Raw genomic sequence first — 19,853 nt, 5'->3', positions numbered from 1 at the left:
GCTTATCTTTTTGAGGCCTGGAGCACACTGGCACCTTTTCTTTGGGGAACCAGCCACTAACTTCCTCTTTTCTGCCCAGAAACATTCATCTCATGGTAACCCCTTAGAGCCCTTTAAACACAGTTTCCTGTGTGGGATTTTTAAAGTGCAGTAAGAAGATAGGTGGGGTCATACCATCTGCCCTCTCACCTTCTCCTTCCCTTTCTTGTTTCTCTGTCCTGCTCCCCAGCATGGAGCCACAGGGAGGGGCTGAACTGGGGGCTGGGTGCCACTCTTGTCAATCCCTGGGCTGGCCCTCTGTGGGCTGCATATGTGCTGGATCAGCTGGCCAGCCTCTGGTCTACCTTTCTCAAGCTGCTTTTGCTTCTGCCCCAAGGTCCCCTAACCCCAGGTTTGGGCAGGATGCTCCCTCCTGACTCCTTTCTGCTCTGAAGACCACCTGAGTGGGCTCTTTGCTGCCAGATGTCGAAGGCAGGAGTCCACAGAGTCGTGAGCAGTGAACAGCTTAGGGACTGCGGGTTTTACTCCTAAGGGCTTGTCCATCTTACCGTCTTCTAGTTCAGTATCCAAAACTGGCTGGAAGAATGGAAACTTGGGAAGCTCATGCTGCCTCTCCTGAGTGGCCCAGGTTCCATGCTTGTCATCCTGAAGCTTGCTCTGGAGGCTTCTACTCTTTCAACCTCTTCTGATTCCCAGCCAAATCTGAGAGCCTGTTTCCAGCAGTGCGGTGTGTAGGGTACCCTTGGAGTGGACGCACAGAGTGTGGGTCAGTCAGGATGCGTACCCTGGTTCCAGGCCTCTGTGCAGGATAGGAGGGGTCTCCTGACCCAGCCCTGTCCTCCTCCTCTGCTTCTCCTCCTCCTGCCAGTTGCTCTGTTCCTCTCTGCCTCTTGGTCTCAATGGAAGTAAAAGCCACTCACAGTGCATTGCACAGTGTCTGGCCCCGTACAGGCCATCAGTAAACATTTGTTAGGTGGATAGAAGAGTGAAGCCACAGGCAAGTGCTGTCTTTTGTGGTTTAGGATGAATTCCATGGAAGGACAGAGAGGGGGGCTCAAATCTATTGGATGTCCAGCTCCTGTAGCTGGGCTCAGTGAGCCCAGTCCTCATCATGGGCTCTGACTGCCATCAGGTAGTAGGCAGCAGGGCCAGATCCAGTGATTCCTCAGCCAGAAGCTTCTGGCATGTTCCTTCTCTAGATTCATGCTCCGGTTGTGGTCTTGGGATTCTCCAGAGGTGGGGTCAAGTTCTCTTAGCCTGTGACTCTGTGTTTTGCTAGGCCTGGGTGCTTTATGGGGTGGGGAAGGCCAGGCCAGAATACCCACCTTCCATGGGTCTGCAGGCTGCTAGAAAGTGGGCAGCTTTTCTTAGTAGTACCTGCAAAGTTCTGCCCTTCGCCTGGCTTCCAGTGGCCGGGCTTTTCCAATGATCACTGGGCTCATGGGCTCGTCACGAGTAGGGTTGGGGTGGGGGAGCCAGCCCACCTGGCAAACAGGAGCTGAGGCTGAGGGGAGGTCACTCTCCATAGGAAATCAGCTGCTGAGCAGCCCTAAAACAGCAGGCCTCCCTTGTGCTGTGGCCCTTGCCAGCCTCAGCATCCTGCTGCTTTGCCTGACATGGGCTTAGAGCCCTCAGATGACCCTGCATCTCCACTCTCACCAGGCCACATCTCAGCTGTTTTCTTGGGCAGGCCACTTAGACTCTCAGACCCTCTGTGCCTCACCTGTGGAATGGGTCTGCTAATGATGGGAACTCCAGGCTGCCCTAAGGGTGGGCATGCTGAAACATGAAGCAGGCCCAGGGCTGGGGCAGGATGGGTCCTCACACCCCTGAGCTAGAATCACCTTCACCCTCTCTGACACCCAGGCACCTGGGCAGGCACTGAGGTTAAGTGTTAGAGGCATTTGTGGGAAAGTTAACATGCTGGATGTGGCACTAGAGAATGTCACATCACATCATTTCATTTTCACAACCTTTCTATTAGATGGACAATAATATACTCTCCATTTTCCAGACAATCAAACTGAGGTTCCAGAGTCACTCCATCCAGTAAGTGTGGCGTGTCTGACCCCTAGGTCCATTCTCTGTCTGTTGTGACCTGGAGCTCTGCCCTTCAGCCCCTCCTGATGACAGCACTGGGGTTATGCTCCGCAGTCTTCTCACACACAGTGGACAGCATGTTCACTGCCTAGCATGGACTCACCTGCCTGCACAGTCAGATGTGTGTGTAACCAACAGCACTCAGTGTTATCGCTTGCCCAACTGCACTAAAGTACCACTGCCCTGGCTCCTGTCTCCTCTTGCCTCTGTGCTCCCTTCTGTTCTGCTCACTCATTCTTGGGCTCCTCCTTGCTGTCAGAGCTGGGAAAAAAACATAGCCCTCTGAATTGGGCCCCACTACCCACCACTTCTGGCTGCAGGCAGGGGCCTGAACACAGAACATCTGTGGCCATGTCTGTGTCTGATCCTATTTTGGGCCTGGTCTTTTTCATGGCCCATCTGGAGTGCTTTTGAGAGAATTGTCCGAAGTGTGGGAAGTTCTGACATCCAGGCATGACTGCTTCCTTCCCAGGTCCTATCCTGGCAGAAGTCCTAGGGCAGCAGCCAGAAACACCTTCAGGGTCACACCATGTCCCTTGTTCCTTGTGTGGTCCCTCAGTTTCATCTCCCAAACTCATCTCTTCCCTCCCTTGGTGAATACCACAAGGAAGGAAGCACCCCTTTCCACTACCTTCTACAGGATGACCCGGTCCAGGCTGTGATGCTCTTTAGCCACAGGTACCCAGCAGCCTGAGATATTTCTGGAGTTAAGCTGTTATGTATATTATGAAACTAAAGTTCAGGAATTTGAGGAAAATGACCAGGTTGTACTGGGCCACCCTTGTTTTTTCTGTGACAGCTGGAGAATGCATTAGCCTTGGTCTGCCTCTGAGAGTCTAGGACTGTTGGCCTCTAAGACATCCACCCTGGGTCATCCATCTGCCCTGGGTACTACCTTTAGGCCTAGCCCTGCCAGACAGACCGTTTGTCTACTCGGCCCTACACCTGAGTTAAGCTGTTTTTGCGTGTTGATTCAGACCTGATTCTGAGCTCCACAACTGGCTGTGGGCCCCTTCCCACCTGTCTGTCTTGAGGCCTATACTGTCTCTGAACTCACTTTGTTTTCCAGGGCCCATTCTTGGACCTAAATCCCACATGTGGTCTGAGACCACAGCAATGCTCTGTTCTCCTTGTTTATCAGTTTTACATCTGTCTGACCCTTTTATCTGGTTTTATAGAAAAAGTTTGCAGTGAAATAACTTTTGGAAACACAAATGTGAAGTTTCTTTGTGGCATTACTTCTCAGTGCCCCCCCCCCACCTTTTTTTTGCCTTGTGCATCTGAGGCAAGCATTCTACCAGCTGAACTATATCCCCAACCCTTCTCAGTGCCTTTTTTTTTTCTTTTTTTTTAGAGAGAGAGAGAGAGAAGAGAGAGAATTTTTTAAATATTTATTTTTCAGTTTTCGGCGGACACAACATCTTTATTTTATTTTTATGTGGTGCTGAGGATCGAACCCAGCGCCCCGCGCATGCCAGGCGAGCGCGTTACCGCTTGAGCCACATCCCCAGCCCCTTCTCAGTGCCTTTGATCAGCTATGTGGAGGAGGGCACAGCATGCCGTATTCTCCAGACCTGTTAGTGTCATTGGACCTAACAGGAGACCCACTCTCTTCAGGTTGGCTACGAGGGCCTGCCTACTATCATGTCTGAAAGGGATCTGGACAAAGCCCTGCCTGCTTGAGTGATCATAATGGCAGGTGTCTAGAGGACAGCCAGGCACTGGGGCTAGGATGCGGTGTCCCTGCGGGCCATATGCAGGTGTCCGTTTCCAGATCCCTGAACTCTGCTGGGGCACAGAAGTGGGTCACGGAGGATGGGACATAGTGACACTGGGGCATGTCAAGCTGGAGCTGTGAACAGGTCTGTGAGGTAGGAGGGAGGCATCTGCAGAAGAGACACACCCAGAAGTTCTGGAGTCCTGTTTGGTTCTGTGCTCCTACTGAGGATCATTTCCCTTAATGAGGCCCCCAGATCATGAGGCTATAGGCCTAGACCTACCCCATGTGAATGCACAGACAGAAAGCCAAAGGTGGAGGCCAGACCAGAGCGTGGACTCCTTCCTACTATTGGTACCAATGGATTGACAGAGGTGAGCAAGCCTGGGTGGAAGATGCTGCATTATATTCCTGGCTTTGCGACAGGTACCAGGAGTCAAGCACAGTGAAGAAGGGAGGGGCTGGGGTTCAGTGCTGGCATGTCTTCCTGGCATAAAGCCCTGGAGTCAGTCCCCAGCACCCCCCAACAAAAGAGGCGAAAGGTCCTGGGATGATAAGCCTGGACCAGAGATGATCAACGAGGAGGACCTAGGGTAAAGTCAGGAACTGGTGACTCGTCAGCCATATGGGTGAAAAGAGGGAGGAGCTGACAGTGGCTCCTAGGCTTCTCATGTGGGAAAAACGGGGCATCAATCACTGAGGTGGGGTGGGAGGTATGTTACCAGACCCCAGTAGAGGGGGGCCTCATGTGACGTTTCTGGGCACATCAGCCATAGCAAGCAGTGGCCCAGAGAAAATGCAGACTATGAAGAGCAGGAAACAGAAAACCCATCCAGGAGGAGACTGAGGAGAGCATGCCTCTGAGGGACATGGATGAGCAGGTTAGCAGGGGTCCTGCTGCAGCTCTGGTGACTACCAGGGAGCGGGAAAGAGCCTCACTGGCCAGGAGTCACTGTGGACAGTGGACAAGATCCAGACGTTGGTGGAAGAGACACTGGGGGCTGTGGATGCTCACTGAGCAAGCTGTCCTCTGGAGGAGGCTGTGGGCTGTGCCTCGTGACGGGCTGTGGCCCAGAGCCCTTTGGGATGGGGTAGGTGTTGTGAGGTGGCTATGTAGTGGTTGGAGCCCCACCAAGGGAGTGGTCAGAGAGCCACGCATGCCAGTGGACCCAAACGGGCTTGCTGGAAAGTCAGATGTGGACACGGCTAGGGTTCCTGCCCTGGGGACAAGGTGGGCAGCACTCATCCCCCAGAAGAGAGCAGGGTACATACCCAAGCCCTGTGTGGTGAGTCACGCCCTCCTGTGTCCTGAGGCTTTGATATGCCCAGCGTGGGTGGGAGGGGGTGGGTGTGTGACCGGCCCTCTCCCCTCTCCCCACTCCCAGCCCAGTGCTCCTCTGTCTCTTTCCTTAGCCTCTGGGAACCTTGACCCAGCGTGCCCTTGGCCAGAGCTTCCAGGTCCCTCTGCCAGGCAGGAGGGCTTCAGTGCTACCAAGACAGGCATAGCTTCCTCTGTCCTCCGTGAACCCTCCTGGGTGGGGTCTAGTTGAACCTCTTACTGCACTGTACTTGTCTCCACTGTTCAGCCAGGGTCCTCCCCACCCCTTTGGCTGTATACTTCTGAGACTCCAGGTACACCTGACATCACAACAGCACAGAAACCTACCCCTTGGGATGGGGCCTGGGCAGGTGTCTGACATGTGGTGCAGGTGCTCTGGACAGGGTCAGTAAGTTTGGGGGTGGGAGGCAAGGTGCATATTCCCGTTCTACTCCTGTGTGAATAACCCGTCTGTCCACAGGTATGATTCCTTCATAGTCTCAACCAGCACTGTACACAATCACCACCCCCAGGGAACCCCAAAGTGTAAGTGGCTCCCTCAGGCCAGGCTCCATAGGACCAGAGAGCATTTCTTCTGGTGGTTTTGCCTGTTCCCTGTGGCCACCTCTGGTGTTTCTGGAGCCCTTCTCTGCTGCGGGCATGGTCTACCCCCTTCAGGAAGTTCTGCTGTGGGTCTGAACAGTTGGGAGGAGGCCATAAAAACAGGCTGAGGAAGAGACAGCCAGTGGATGGGATATTAATGAGCTTAAGTAGGAGAGAGAAGTCTCCAGAGAGGGGCTGCCTTGTCCACATGGAGATGAAAGATGAACCCACTTTAAGGGAAGGAATGAGGAGGGGCCATGCAGGTGCAGGACAGGCACTGGAGATTTTGTGTGGTTAGGACAGTACCAAAGGGCAACTCCCAACCCAAGGGAGGACCCCTTAGGCCAGCCTGGGTTGGGGGCAAGCATTGGGGTGGGGGGTGACAGAGAGGGGCCAGTCAGCAGAGAGGATGTCAGTGGATGACACCACCAGGTGCCAGGTGCCTGCTAATCCACACTGCTCTGCACTGCATAAACAAGAGCACAAGAGAACAGCCCCTGTGCAGGCAAGTCACAGGTGCACTCTTATCTGTCAAGTCCACCTGCACTTTCAGATCCCACACAGGTGCCTCCTTTCCCCCAGCACCTCCAGGGTAGCTGGGCCCAACTCCTGAGTCCCTCCCTGCACAGGGTCTCTGGTAGGGGTCCCTGCACCTGGCTGCCCGTTGTGTGGTTGTGACTTGGGCCGTGTGGGCCTGGCCTGCTAACACTCTCTCTCATTGCTCTCTCCTGCCCATCTGCATGTGGCTGCTCTGTCTAGCTGCGCGGTGGTCCCGAGCGCCGGCTGTGTAAGTGAGCATGCCCATCCCATGCCTCTTACAGTCCATGTGCTGTGCCTAGCTGCCCAGGTCTGCTCTGCATGGCTGCGTGGGGGCTTTGGGGCCACTGGAAGCTCCTGAGGAATGGGGATGTGGGAGTGGGTTTGCTCTGGAGCAGTCACCCCAGGCAGGCCTCCTGTCATGGTCAGGATGAGGTAGGGCTAGAGGTCCTGGGTCCTGGCAGGTGAGGAAGTGAAATGCCATCCGTTCTTGAATGTGTCTGCACATGTCTGCTTGTGAGCCGCGGAGCCCCTGCCATGGCTGCATGTCTGCCACCTGAGTGGGTACCATTGCTGTCATGAACTGTCCTGTGCAGGGAGGCTACCTGTGTGTTGTGGTGTACTGCGTCCTCACACCTGCACACACTACCCCGTGTGGGGGTGAGCACCTCTTGGTGTTTGTCTTCAGTGCCATGGACCTGTTTAGTCTTGTGCCACTGTCAGCCTTTTCCATGACTCAGCTGTCCCTGAAGCTAACCAGGTTCTCTGGGTCTCCTCAGGGCAACAGAGCTGTATGGGGGAGTGGTGAAGGCTACTGTCTTGAGCCTTACCGTCTGAGACACCTGTGGATGGTGCCATGCCCAGAGCCAGTGTTGGAGGCTGGAAGTGAAGGGGCAGCTGGCTCTTTGCCATGAGAGGCTGTCTTCTTGGTCCGCTGCTCTTGGAGCCTCCATGAAGTAGGGGGAGGAAGGCACCAGTCTTACTGCTCTAGTCTAGGGGTCCCTGAGATCAGGACACTGGCTCTGACCCTAGGGGCCAAGCAAAAGGATTAGGATAACAATAGGATATTCTCCCCAGCCACAGCCCTCCTGGCCCCTTGCCCCACTCCCCCCTGCCCGCCCCCTTTTACTTCACCCCCTCAACTGGCCCTGACCCCCTCTCCCTCCGCAGGCTCTTCAGCAGCCTCGGTGAGCTGAGCACCATCTCAGCGCAGCGCAGCCCCGGGGGCCCGGGCAGCGGGGCCTCCTACTCTGTGCGGCCCAGCGGCCGCTACCCCGTGGCGCGACGCGCCCCGAGCCCAGTGAAGCCCGCGTCGCTGGAGCGGGTGGAGGGGCTGGGGGCGGGCGCGGGAGGCGCGGGGCGGCCCTTCGGCCTCACGCCTCCCACCATCCTCAAGTCGTCCAGCCTCTCCATTCCGCACGAGCCCAAGGAGGTGCGCTTCGTGGTGCGCAGCGTGAGTGCGCGCAGCCGCTCCCCTTCGCCGTCACCGCTGCCCTCGCCTGCGCCTGGCCCTGGCCCCGGCGCCCCCGGCCCGCGTCGGCCCTTCCAGCAGAAGCCGCTGCAGCTCTGGAGCAAGTTTGATGTGGGCGACTGGCTGGAGAGCATCCACCTAGGCGAACACCGCGACCGCTTCGAGGACCACGAGATCGAGGGCGCGCACCTGCCCGCACTCACCAAGGACGACTTCGTGGAGCTGGGCGTCACGCGCGTGGGCCACCGCATGAACATCGAACGCGCGCTCAGGCAGCTGGAAGGCAGCTGACGCCCTACCCCCAACTCCCGTTCCAGCTGCGCCCTGCGGGCAGGGCTCCCCACCCCAACCCCGGGCCGCGGGCTCGGCCCGCCCCCTACGACGGCGCCCGGGCCAGGAATGTTGCATGAATCGTCCCGTTTGCTGTTGCTCGGAGACTTGCCCTGTACATTGCTTAGTGCCCTCCCCTGCCCTGCTGCCGAGCCCCACCCAGCACACAGAAAGGGCACGGACCAGGGAGGCTGGGGCGGGAGTTGGTTGGGGGTGGGGTGCTCCGGCCTGACCACCACCTTCACAGCTCCGGGTGGCCATTCTCCCAGAGGGGGAAACTAGTCCAGCATGCGAGGTCAGGACACGCCTTGGTGACTCGGGGGGAGGGGGGAGACATTGGGGTTCTAGATGGGGGCCAAGGAGCCCCCTGTTTTGCATATTTTAATCCACTCTATATTTGGAACGAGAAAAGGAACAAATATCTCTGTCCGTAATAGTTCCCGCCCCCTTTTCCCCTATCCCTCCCGCTGGTCCCACTGCAGCTGCCCAGTCTTCCATCTCCGGCCCCTCACTGCCACCCCATACGGGGCAGGGGACACTCCAGCTGGTCTGGGGTTGGCCAGGGTCCTGGCGGCCCACCCTGGGGCCCCAGCTCGGCTCCCTTCCCTTGCTGAGCTATAGTGTGCCCCACCCACCCTTCAGGTGCTGCTCGGGGGCGGGGGGGAGGGGGGCAGGGGCGGCAGGCATCAGGTCCTGCTGGACACCAGCAGGGCCCTGTGGCCTGGGAGACCATTGCCCTGGGGCTGGGGCTGGGCCCTAGCACTCCACCCCTAGCCATCTTCCTCACAGGGTCTCTCCCCAAGAAGGGGTCCAGCATCCTCTCCATGTTCTTGGGCAACTACAGCAGAGAAGCCTCCCTGCCTCGGACCCCAAAGTCTCCTGTTCTTACCCTGTGTGTGTGCACACCTGTGTGCGTGTGAAACCCGGGTGCAACTTAGCACGTGGGAGCCCTGTGTGTGCCTGTGGAGTGGCCCCCTGGGGCTGCTGTAGACTGGTGTGGGGGCTGTGGAAATGTGTGATGGGTGTGTGCATGGGTGTGTGCCTGTGAAAGCACCCCGTCTCCTCTTCCAAAGAAAGTCGGGCCAGCTTGCCGCTGGGCCCTGCTGTTTGCCCAGCCTGTCCTTCCAGAGCCTCCCCAAGCCTGAGCGGATTCTTTGCTGAATTCCTGCTGCTTGGGGGAGGCCCAAGGGCCCCCTGGAGGCAGTGCCCCTCTTTGGGCTTCTGAGGGGATCATGGGGTCCCCTAGAGTCATGCCACCACGGGCCCTGGGGAGAGTCAGAGACCCTTGAGGGTGCCCCAGCCCCCCTACTGTGACTCCTCACACTCAGCAATGGCCTGTGGGGTGGGGGGCCTGGGGCGTTTTTAAACCTAGGGTTTGGAGTCTGGACTAAGCTCCATCCACGTCACTCACAAGTTTCTGTTTATATTTCTAGCTTTTTTTAATAAAAAAAAAAAAAATAAAAGAAAACAGAAGTTTTCACAGCCCAGGGGCCTGGCACGCCGGTCTGTGCCTGCCCCTCCCTGGCCCACCGGCCCCATTCCCTGGGCTCAGAGTCACACCCACTGACCCTCTCACCAACAGACCAGGTCACACACAGCAGCGGTCACTGTAACAGACTGCCACATACACACTCAGTCTCACACTCACCTGTGGGTTTTCTGTTCCGTTCAATTTGGGTTTTTAACTTTACAGGGTCAGTTCTGCTTCACCCCTCCTTTTGTATGGAGTTCCATCCAGGGGCTTTCACCCCCTGCTCCAGTCCTGAGGCCTCCTGACCCTGACGTTGTGATACACCCCACAGAGATCTATGTTTCTTATATTATTATTATTGATAATAATTATTATAATATTATTATGTAATAAATTTATAAGAAATGAAGCCATGTTCCACTTGCCTGTTTGAAGGGATGTTGGGAAGCAGAGTCTGGCTCTGACTCTGAGACTGGTCACCCAGTCCCATAGCCCTGACCAATGTGTTGGTGACTCAGAGATGTGTCTCTGACCCAGGCCTCTGCCGGCCTCCCTGCTCAGTTCCTGGCTTCTCCCTGGACTGCTGGCCTCCAGGCTGCCCACACTGGTCCTTCTCTCTGCTCAGCAGCTCACTGAGTGGAGGCTCCTGAGCTCCAGGCTGGTGGTCCTCCATGGTCTCTGCCACTTTTTCATTTTGGGGTTCTGTGGCTCAAACCCAGGCTCTTAACCTCCTGCTCTGCCACCGAGCTACACCCCAGTCCCTCTGTCATGATCTGAAATCTAGGGCTTAAAACCTCTCTCCAGTGCCCAGTTGTTCTTAAAATCCACAGTCCTTCATTCTGAGTCCTCTCGTGCTCCCCCCTGTCCTGCCCATGCCTGCTGCACACAGTAGGGCCCACTTCTTTCCCTGGGCTCAGGCGCTAGTCTTGGGCTCCATTCCTGCCCTCTGCTCACGAACACCCGACTGTCTTTGTGAAGGAAGGCGTCTCTCCGCACACCCTCTGGCCTCCAAGGTGGCCTGCTCCTCCCTTCCCTGGCCTCACTCCACTCCTGAAGTCTTGGAGCCCGTCTGGTGGCTCAGGGGTGCATCGTTGCCCTTTCCCCCTCTGCTTGGATCGCCCACCGCGCCACCTTTGTAGGTTGAACTCCAGGTCCCTTTTTCCAGGAAGCCTTCCTTCCCTGACCCTCACTCTGCCTCCCCACAGCCCTCTAATCTCCAGCTTCCCACCTGGGACCATCCCTCTGGGGACCAGCACCTCAGGAAGGTGAGGTTTCTCTCTTCAGGCTATTTGACCTAGACATGACTTTCAAGGGCACAGGCCTCCTGTGCACAGCCAGCTGGCACTGGCCAATAATGTGTCATGGGAGACAGCCTGTGTGGCATCTTGGGGGGGGGGTAGCTCACAGTGTGGGGGAGGGGCACCTGGATGAGAGAGAACAGGAACAGAGAGTTGAGTGGGTTGACAGTCCTGCTGAGCGGGAGGGTAGAGACCTCAGGAGCCGGGGCTCAGAGCTGGGCCATGCCTGAGGGCAGGGGTTTCTGGGGTCTGTGGATTCTGCCCCTCTGCTGGCATGAACATAACAGACTTACTCCTGACTCACGTTAGGGGTTGGTGGTAAGGCTTGGGGAGGAGCCAGCTGGCCAGCCAAGCAGAAAGAGCCTGGGAAGAGGATCAAAGCTGAGGGCAGAGGGAGCCTTCAGTGTGCTCTCCAGGGGAAGCAGATGCCCTGCAGGCTGCTTGGGGGCAGGTGAAGTTCTGGTGGCTCTGAAGTGATGGCAAAGTCCCTCTTCAGGCTGGGATTGGTGACTTGCAGTTTGTTTACAAAGCCCCACAATTACAGATGTTCAACATTTTCAATTTTTTTTGTCTCATTTTTAGGCTAGAAACTCCGGTCATCATACAGAAGGGAAGACCCAGGAAGTCCAGGAGAGAGGCCCTGGGAAGGCCTGCTGCGGCAGAGAGAGAGAAGGGACCAGAGAGACTGGTTTCCTTCTGAGCAAGGGTAGGGGGGCTTGTCTTTCATAGAAACAACTTTGCCCCCTCTGGTTCCCCAAGGGTTTGGAGAAGATGAATATTCCCCCAGGTCAAAAGCCTCAGAAGACAGGTCAGGGTCCTCAAGGACTAGAGCCCAGAAACCTGCTAGAGGTAGTATGGAAGTGGGGCTTCACCCCAAAGCTCCAAACACCTGAGGGAAGATACTTTCTCCTTCAGGGCCAGGGAGTCCTCAGGAACTCAGAATCCTCCCTGCTTTGCCCTGGGGGCACTCAGACACCCTGGATGAATCTCCTCAAATAGGAGATAGAGGATTTCATCACTGTCAAGTAGAGGAGGTGAGACCTTTAGACAGACAGACCAGAGCTGATATGAGAAATTTGGAAAGGAGAACTTGAGATGCTCTGGTAAAGGAGATAAAAGCTGTGACATTCAGGTGGGAAGATGAGACTATTCTCAAGTAGAGGATAGGAAACTTTGTGGAAGTTGGGTCATGGAATGAGAGCTCCTGACACTTCATTATGACACTTGAGACTTCAGGACACTCACCCAGTGAAGTGCCACCTTTAGACATTTGGGCAGAGGATATAAGACCTCTTGACTCTCAGGTAGAGAAGATGCAACAAGATGAAACTAGGTGGTGGAGATGAGACTTACTTCTTGGTGGAGGAGATTTAAGACTCTGGACCTGAAGTGGAGGAAAGAGATGTTCTCACATATGGGGAGAGGTGAGAACTCCTTGATATTTGAGATCCGCTGGACATTCAGTTGAGGGGCATGTGACCTCCTGCAAGGTTTAGAAATGAGAAACTATGTCCTTTGGGTAGAGAAAATAGGGAGAGAAATCAAGATCATCCATAATCCCCAAACTCAACACTCAGGAAGAGAAAAGGAGATGTCCCAATAGGTGGACAAGAGGAGCTCTCGTCACACTCCTAGTAGAGGAACAATCTCTTTGCCCTCTGATAAGCTGGCAAGACTTCCACTGAGGTGGAGGAGGTAGGTGTGCTCTACATGCAGGTACAGCAGATCAGAGCTCCGGACACTCTTTCAGGGGCGGGGAAACATTTGAACATCCAGGAATATGTAATAAACATTTGTCACTTCCTGATAGTCAAGATGCCGTCTCCTGACAATCAGAAAAGGTGAGGCTTTGATCCACTTGTTGCACTTAGTTCCCAGAGAGGAGGTCTCCATGTCCAGGGAGGGGACCTTGTGATACTTGGCAGTGAACAGGAAAGTAGACTTGGTAGTCATAAACTTGGGAAATTCAAAATGGCTCTTTGAAAAGTATACTGATGGCATGTACTTGGAGAAGGAAAAGGCAGTTTTCCCTACCAGGTAATAAGGATCCACAGATCTTCTGAACCTGACTCTTTTTAACCACGGACATCTTGCACCATCTTGTTGCAGCAGGGCCAATCTGCTCCTCAGTGCTTGAGTCTGCACTGGTTACAGCTGGAAAAGAGACACACCCTTAACTCACACAGTGGGACCTTGGAAGAGTAATTGGCAGTGAAGATCTTGGCCTTGGGGGTGGAGGGAGCCAGGTGGTGGAGTGGTAACCTGTCAGGAAGTTGGGGCGTCACTTCAGCATGGATCAGTTAAGCCGAGAGGCCTGCCTGGCTTACTGCTGGGGTGGGGGGAGACTACCCTGCTGATTGGCCAGGAGGCCACGGAGCTTTGTGAGGTCATGGCCTGCAGCCAGGCGGGGGCAGGAGTATGGTGGAGATGCTGCCAACTGCCATTCTGCTGGTCTTGGCAGTGTCTGTGGTCGCCAAAGATAACTCCACGTGTGAGTAAGTGTCAGGGGCTCCTGGGTCAGGGAAGCTCAACAGGTCCTGCTCAGACTCCCTCTGTCCAGGGATAGGGAGGGGGCCAAACTGGGGCCTCAGCAGTGCCTGGGCCTCACATACCCAGCTTAGACCCTCCTTGCTCCCAGAACCATCGTTCCAGAGACCCTGGGTCCGGAGTTGTCTCTAGTTTCCCCTAAGAAAGAGCTCTCAGCTCCTAAATCCATGCTCCCAATTCCCCTGGTGATTGACCCCACTGCCACTCAGACATCAAGTCCTGACTTTCAGGATGCCCTGTCCTCCATGAACAACTGAGATGTCCCCCATGAGCCTGACTCCATGTGCCTCTAGCACTTCCATCTACCTGCAGACTCTCACCCCTAAAGTGCCCCACAATGCCAACAACTCCCAAACTACTGCTGGCTTCCCACCTGTGACAGTTCCTAGAACTTCCATTTCTGGGTCTCACTGCTCGTAGTGCGCCTCCCCCTAGGCCAGTTGGTCACTGTATCTGCTGGCAGGGATTCTCCTCCTGCTGCTATCTAACCCTGCCACTACAGCCGCAAGATTCTCTAAATCACCTGATCTCCTACCTGAGATTGTCTCTAAAGACCCCAGTCCATTATACTCTTCTACCTCCAGACCCCTCATTCCACCTCTAGCCTCCTACTCTGCCCAGGGATCTCCCATACTTCTATGGCCTACACAGCCCTACCTATGGCCCCTCTTTCCTTATTTTGTGATAACTTAAGACCCCAAAATAACCCCAAACCACTTCCTGGAGCTGATGGCTTCTTGCGTGCCCCAGGTTTCCCTTTTCTTGGAAGCCCACAGCTCTTTCCCACCTTTCCCAGCCCCATATCCCTGCCTCTCCCCAGGACTGGCTGTGCCAATTGATTTGAATCGTGTCTCGGTCTCTCTTCAGTGGCCCCTGTGGGTTGCGGTTCAGGCAGAACCCTCAAGGGAGCTCCAGAGTGATCGGAGGGCATGTTGTGCAGAATGGGGCCTGGCCCTGGATGGTCAGCCTTCAGGTCTACCAGCCCCACAACAACCGCAGGTACCACTCGTGTGGAGGATGCCTGCTGAATTCCCACTGGGTGCTGACAGCTGCTCACTGCTTTGACAACAAGAAGTACGTGCGGGAACACCCAGAGGGAGGTCTCCAGAATGCTCTTTTTGGAAAGGGAACTTCCCCAGGGGCTCTGTGCGGGGTCTCCCTGGGGTCCCCGGCAAAGTGGCAACTGGACTCTGGTTGGGGGAAGGCTCTAAGGGTTACTCCCCAGGGGATTCTGTCAACCCATCTGTGAGAACGATTGTTTTACCTTTGTACCCACAGAAGAGTCTATGACTGGAGACTGATTTTTGGAGCACAGGAAATTGAATATGGGACAAACATGCCAGTGAATGATCCTCTGCAGGAGAGATATGTGGAGAGAATCATCATCCACGAAAAATACAACATTGTGACCGAGGGGAACGACATTGCTCTCTTGAAGGTCACCCCTCCTGTTCCATGTGGGCCTTTCATTGGGGTAGGCTGCCTGCCCAATTTTAAGGCAGGCCCTCCCAAAGTTCCCCAGACCTGCTATGTGGCTGGCTGGGGATACATAAAGGAGAAGGGTGAGTGTGGGAAGGGCTCTGAGGAGGGCATGCTGGTCTTTCTGTTGGTGGGCTTGGAGAGGCAGGGATCATACACTGATGCCCAGTTGAGCAACTTTCCGTTCCCATCGTGGTACCATGGGCAGCGGCTGTCACAGTGCCCTTTACAGCTGAAGAAGCTGGGGTCTGAGGGAAACTGAGCCCCTGTCCAAGGTCACAGGACTGGCTGCCTAGCGGAAGGCCGAATGGCATGCACAAGTAGAACCCTGGCCTTTGTTCCTGTCTCTGCCTGGCACCTGGAGCCCCACCTGCTAGATTCTGGAAATGAGGAATGTACACTGAAACAGCATTTAGAGAAGAATTCTAGATGTGCTTTTGTGGCCATGGGCTAGTTTTGCTTCTGTGTAATGATGGCCTCCAAGCAGAACAACTCCAACCTCTGCTATGACAGGGTCACTCTTATCCACCAGCAGCAGCAGGCTCCTGGCTCTGTCCTTGGATAGTCCTGGCACAAACTTCCACCCTTTTCATTTGATCTGCTTGACATTGTCTCTGTCACCTTAGAGGCAGGCAGGCAGTGGGTGGGCTTTCTGCAGGTCATGGGTATTCCGGCATTTGGGGCACCTTGGAGCCATCCACCGGGTCCCTTGCTGTTCATGATGATGGTAGCTGCCTCTCTAGACTTCTCTGCCTTGGCAAGCTATCAGCCTCTTCTCTGGCCCAAATGTCTCACCTGCCCAACACTGCCCGACCCACCTGGCACCAGTTGAGTGGTGAGTGAGTACAGGAATCTTTTTTTCCACTGCAGATGGGCTCGCAGAGGGTCCAGGGAGGAATCTAAAGCAACTGCCATTGCTGACTCCATGGTTATGCGGAGCCCAACATCTCCCCGTGTACTTGAAGCCTAGGGGTACTCTTTGTCCCAGGGGTAACTGTAGACAGCAAGATTCTGACAGAGGACAACCAAGTGGAACTTGACCTCTGTGCATGACCCACACTCCAGTCTTCCATAAGCAGCCACGTAGAATTTCATCCACTGACATTAGGGTGCTGACACAGAAACCTTGCTCTCAGTCTCTTCTTTGATAATAGAAAATTTATGCTTCTTAATTCAAGCAATTCAGCCACTTGGGGCTTAAAACTTGTTTGAGATTCTTTCTTTTACTCTTATTCCCTTGTTCCAGCGGGTGATCTAGTTCCTGATGGGTTTGTTACCAGTCCTATCCCTCTGATCTCATTTTCACTGGCCGTTGCTGACATGAGACCATCACTTTCTGACCTAGTGTGCCCACCCCTGTCTCTGCTGCTGATGCTAACGGTTTTGCCATGGTGTCCAGAGTGAGGACATGCATTATTCTAGATCACACTCCTTTCTACCCTTTGGCCTGTCCATGGCTTGAAGGGTTTTCTAGACCCTGGAAGGCTGCTCTTGGGGTCCTCACTCCAACCCCACATCTGCGATTCAATTGTAGGCTCCCAGACACACCTTGGAGGTCAAAGCAAGGCCTTTTTGTCCTGGAATCCCCCAGAAATTAATGGGGCACTCTTGTTCCTTTGTTTTTTTTTTTTCAAACATCCCCTAAATTTAAGTCTTAAAGAAACACTCAGGCTCCAATCTCCTGTGACTCACCGGAATCTTCCTTGTTCTGGCTAATCCTTGAACTCTTTGGGGCTGAAAGAGTACCCCAGAGTGTTGCTTCTTTCCCTTGAATTTTGAGTTCCTGTGGGCTTCTGGCCTTTGTTACTTAAGCCAAGGGGCTGGGATTGAGGAAACTTTCTTCTGTTTTGGACACTGGGCATTTCACAATGATTATGACTTTCAGGACTATGGTTCTGCATAGATCTAAAAAGTCATCTTGACTGCTAACAACCTGCCATCTCAGTGTCGCCACCACTCCAAGGGCAGGGCACATATTAATCCCTTGCTGCTGCTTGAATAGGAGGAATGGTGGTAGCTGAAGGGATTGAAGAACAAAATCCCACCTGGCAAACACACATTAGCAGTCATCTACAAATGCTGGCTGAGTGTGCATCCCTGTGTACATGCCTCCAGCATCTCCTCCCTTACCCTCTGGGCCTGCATGGTTGTGTTCCCTAGGCTGCTCCCTGCCTGGGCGGCGAACCTTCTGGATCTGCCCACAAGGCTGTGGTGCTGCCATGGAAGGGGTCTTGCTGTGTGCACTGGATGGGGGCACGGAGGCACTGGTGGTGGGGCTACGTCTGACCCCATGCTTGCTGCTTGCGTGAGCTTGCACAGACAGGCCTTTCCTAACCCCCAGGTCATGACAGGGTCGGAGCTGTGAAGGAGACCCAGATTCCTACAGTCTCCTCAAAACAGATCTGAGGCATGTGGGGAGGGACTGATTAGCCCAGCTCCACTGCTGGAAAGAGAAGTCCTGATGAGGAATAAGAAGCAGGAAGGCTGATTCCTAGCCAGACGGTGTGTTCTAGACTTGGGTCTGGAGAAGAGTGATCCTGGGCAGATTACAGCTACCACTTCCCACCGTAGGCAGGTGGCACTCTAGCCCCAGGGAATAACAGGATCAATAATGGGAACAACAGGATGTGACTCTGAGTGCTGGGCAGATTCCAGTTGTTTTGTTAATGCTACAACTAACCTCCTTAACCCTCATCTACTATTAATATACACTCCCATCCACCCTTCCTTCCTTTCCCTCTTCATCCAGGTGACAGTGCCCCACTCCCGTCCCTGGCTGCTCTTTCACTGTGTATTTCCTCAGGAGTGTATGAGGAAAGGTGGGGCATTGGCTGGTGGATCTAGGTTTAACTAGAGCATTACAAAGGATGGGGGCTCCCATCCGTGGAGGAGGAGACAGGGCTTCCCTCCATGTCTGCCTTGATCACTGACCACTGCACCGCCTGGCTGCAGCCCCCAGGCCATCGCCTGTACTGATGGAGGCTCGTGTGGACCTCATTGACCTCGACCTGTGTAACTCGACCCAGTGGTACAGTGGGCGTGTCACGTCAAGCAACGTGTGCGCAGGGTATCCCGAAGGCAAGATCGACACCTGCCAGGTAACCCTCTTCCTGGTGCCAGACTCCTGGGTCCCTCCAGGGCTCCTCAGGACTGAGGACACCTCTTTTTGGGTCCCTGAGCTCCACTGCCTCTACTCCCTGCCTAGTGCCCTTCCCTAGTGAATCTTTCCCTGGTCCCTCTCCCAGCACTGACAGTCACAATGAAGATGAGAGGTGACACCCACCAGCTACTCCTACAGAGAACTCATCACCCCATTCAGTACTTGATCCCAACCTCAGCCATCAGAACATATCACCCAAACCTAGTGCCTGAAGACAATGCTCCCCTCTTTCCCAGAACTCAAAGCATTCAAACCCACAAGTGCTGGTGTATGCAGGCAGATCTACCTGCGTGCACACACCTCACTCATCTCACTGCGGGAAACCCATTTCCGTCCATGCTGTTCTCAATCCTAGCTGAGGCTGTGGCACCGTCTCCAATTTCAGCACAGCCATCTATGTTTCTGGCAGCAGGAAACCATGTGGCTGCAGAAACTGCCCTCCCAGAATCCCACGACCCCTCTGGGCAAGGAGAGTGGCTCAGGCTGAGAGTGACCTCTGTGTCCTTTGGGCAGGGGGACAGCGGCGGGCCTCTCATGTGCAGAGACAACGACCAAAGCCCCTTTGTTATCGTGGGGATCACGAGCTGGGGGGTAGGCTGTGCCCGCGCTAAGCGCCCTGGAATCTACACGGCCACCTGGGACTATCTGGACTGGATTGCTTCCAAGATCGGTCCGAACGCCTTGCACATGATTCAGCCGGCCACCCCACCTCCTCCTACTCGACCCCGGCCCCCACCCCGACCCAGCTCCCGGCCGCCCTCGGCTCACCGTCCTTGGTACTTCCACCAGCCTCGCCCACCCCGGCCCGTTCCCCTGCTTCCACTCCATACTCCAGCCTCGTCTCCGTCCCGGATCCCGGCCCCCACCCCCACCCCGGCCCCCACCCCCACCCTGCCGCCACCGCCACCGCCACCGCCACCGCCACCGCCACCTCCTCCAAGGCCTTCCACCAAACTTCCCCAAACACTTTCTTTTGCCGAGCGACTTCAGCGTCTCATAGAGACCCTGAAGCGGAAGGATTATTCCAGCTCCCAGACCTCTTATGACACGGAGACCATTGAGCTTCCAGGATCCATATCCTGATCCCACCCTGTTTTCAGCAGACCCGGTGAACTCTTCACTCCTGAGGGGGGGAAAAAAAAAGATGAAATAAACATATATTTATTTATTTATAAAAAATATATATACATGAAGAGATGCTTTCTGGACTTCTGTCTGTCTGTCCATCCAGTCCGACCCAGACCTCCATCAGATCCATCCCTCCTTTCACTCTCCAACAAGGTGGAACTTCTCATGCATTCCTGTGAATTGTGTGTCTTGAATCTTAAACGCTAGTGCTGGATTAAGGTGATTGGGTCCACAGGCCAGGTTTAGTTTTTATCTCACCCTTTAGTCAAACTGGCTAGAAGGGGTCGTCTCGGCATATGCAATTCAGCTGGGGTCGTGCCCTGAAAATGCCTGAGCTGAGCTGACTGGGAAGAAAGAGGCGAAATTCAAAGTCTTCCACAAGGAGGCCAAGTTCTCCTGGTGCTATCAGGAGACAGCCAGAGAGGCTTGTGCAGGTGGAGAGAGCTCTCAGAACATGGGACAACACAACTGTGCAGCCATAACAGCAAATGTCCAGTACAGCACACAGATTGGCTTCTGTTGACTGGCTGGCTGAACATTGCTTGTGCAAGTTCCTGATTGGCGAAATGAATTTGTTCCTGGATTCAGGCAAACTAGAAAATTATTTGCTATAGTTTTCCAGGAATAGCAATGGAATAGAGGTATACCTTTTGGTGGATGCACCTGAGTGGATTTTGAATGGCTTTCTTACCAT

At 54.7% G+C, this 19,853-nt stretch overlaps 2 protein-coding genes across 7 annotated transcripts in view; both read left to right on the top strand.

Moving 5' to 3' along the window:
- The window catches only part of Shank3 (SH3 and multiple ankyrin repeat domains 3), a 56,965-nt gene extending 47,009 nt beyond the window's left edge, over positions 1-9,956 (top strand). For 2 of the 6 annotated variants that reach the window (XM_071609345.1, XM_071609346.1), the window contains exon 23: positions 7,446-9,956. In XM_071609345.1, the coding sequence (XP_071465446.1) occupies positions 7,446-8,037 (592 nt within the window). In that variant the 3' untranslated portion in view covers positions 8,038-9,956. The other 4 variants (XM_071609351.1, XM_071609349.1, XM_071609348.1 and 1 more) reach the window with 4 other exon arrangements.
- A 3,307-nt stretch (positions 9,957-13,263) lies between these two features.
- Positions 13,264-19,114, top strand: Acr (acrosin). The gene is made up of 5 exons (XM_027925382.2): positions 13,264-13,340; positions 14,260-14,466; positions 14,671-14,954; positions 17,824-17,969; positions 18,545-19,114. The coding sequence occupies exons 1-5, from the start codon at positions 13,264-13,266 to the stop codon at positions 19,112-19,114; spliced, it is 1,284 nt and encodes a 427-aa protein (XP_027781183.2).
- The last annotated feature ends 739 nt before the right edge of the window (positions 19,115-19,853 follow it).

The sequence above is a fragment of the Marmota flaviventris genome, chromosome 3 (genome assembly GCF_047511675.1).
Source record: "Marmota flaviventris isolate mMarFla1 chromosome 3, mMarFla1.hap1, whole genome shotgun sequence".
NCBI lineage: Eukaryota > Metazoa > Chordata > Mammalia > Rodentia > Sciuridae > Marmota > Marmota flaviventris.
This window is presented reverse-complemented; position numbering and strand designations above follow the sequence as displayed.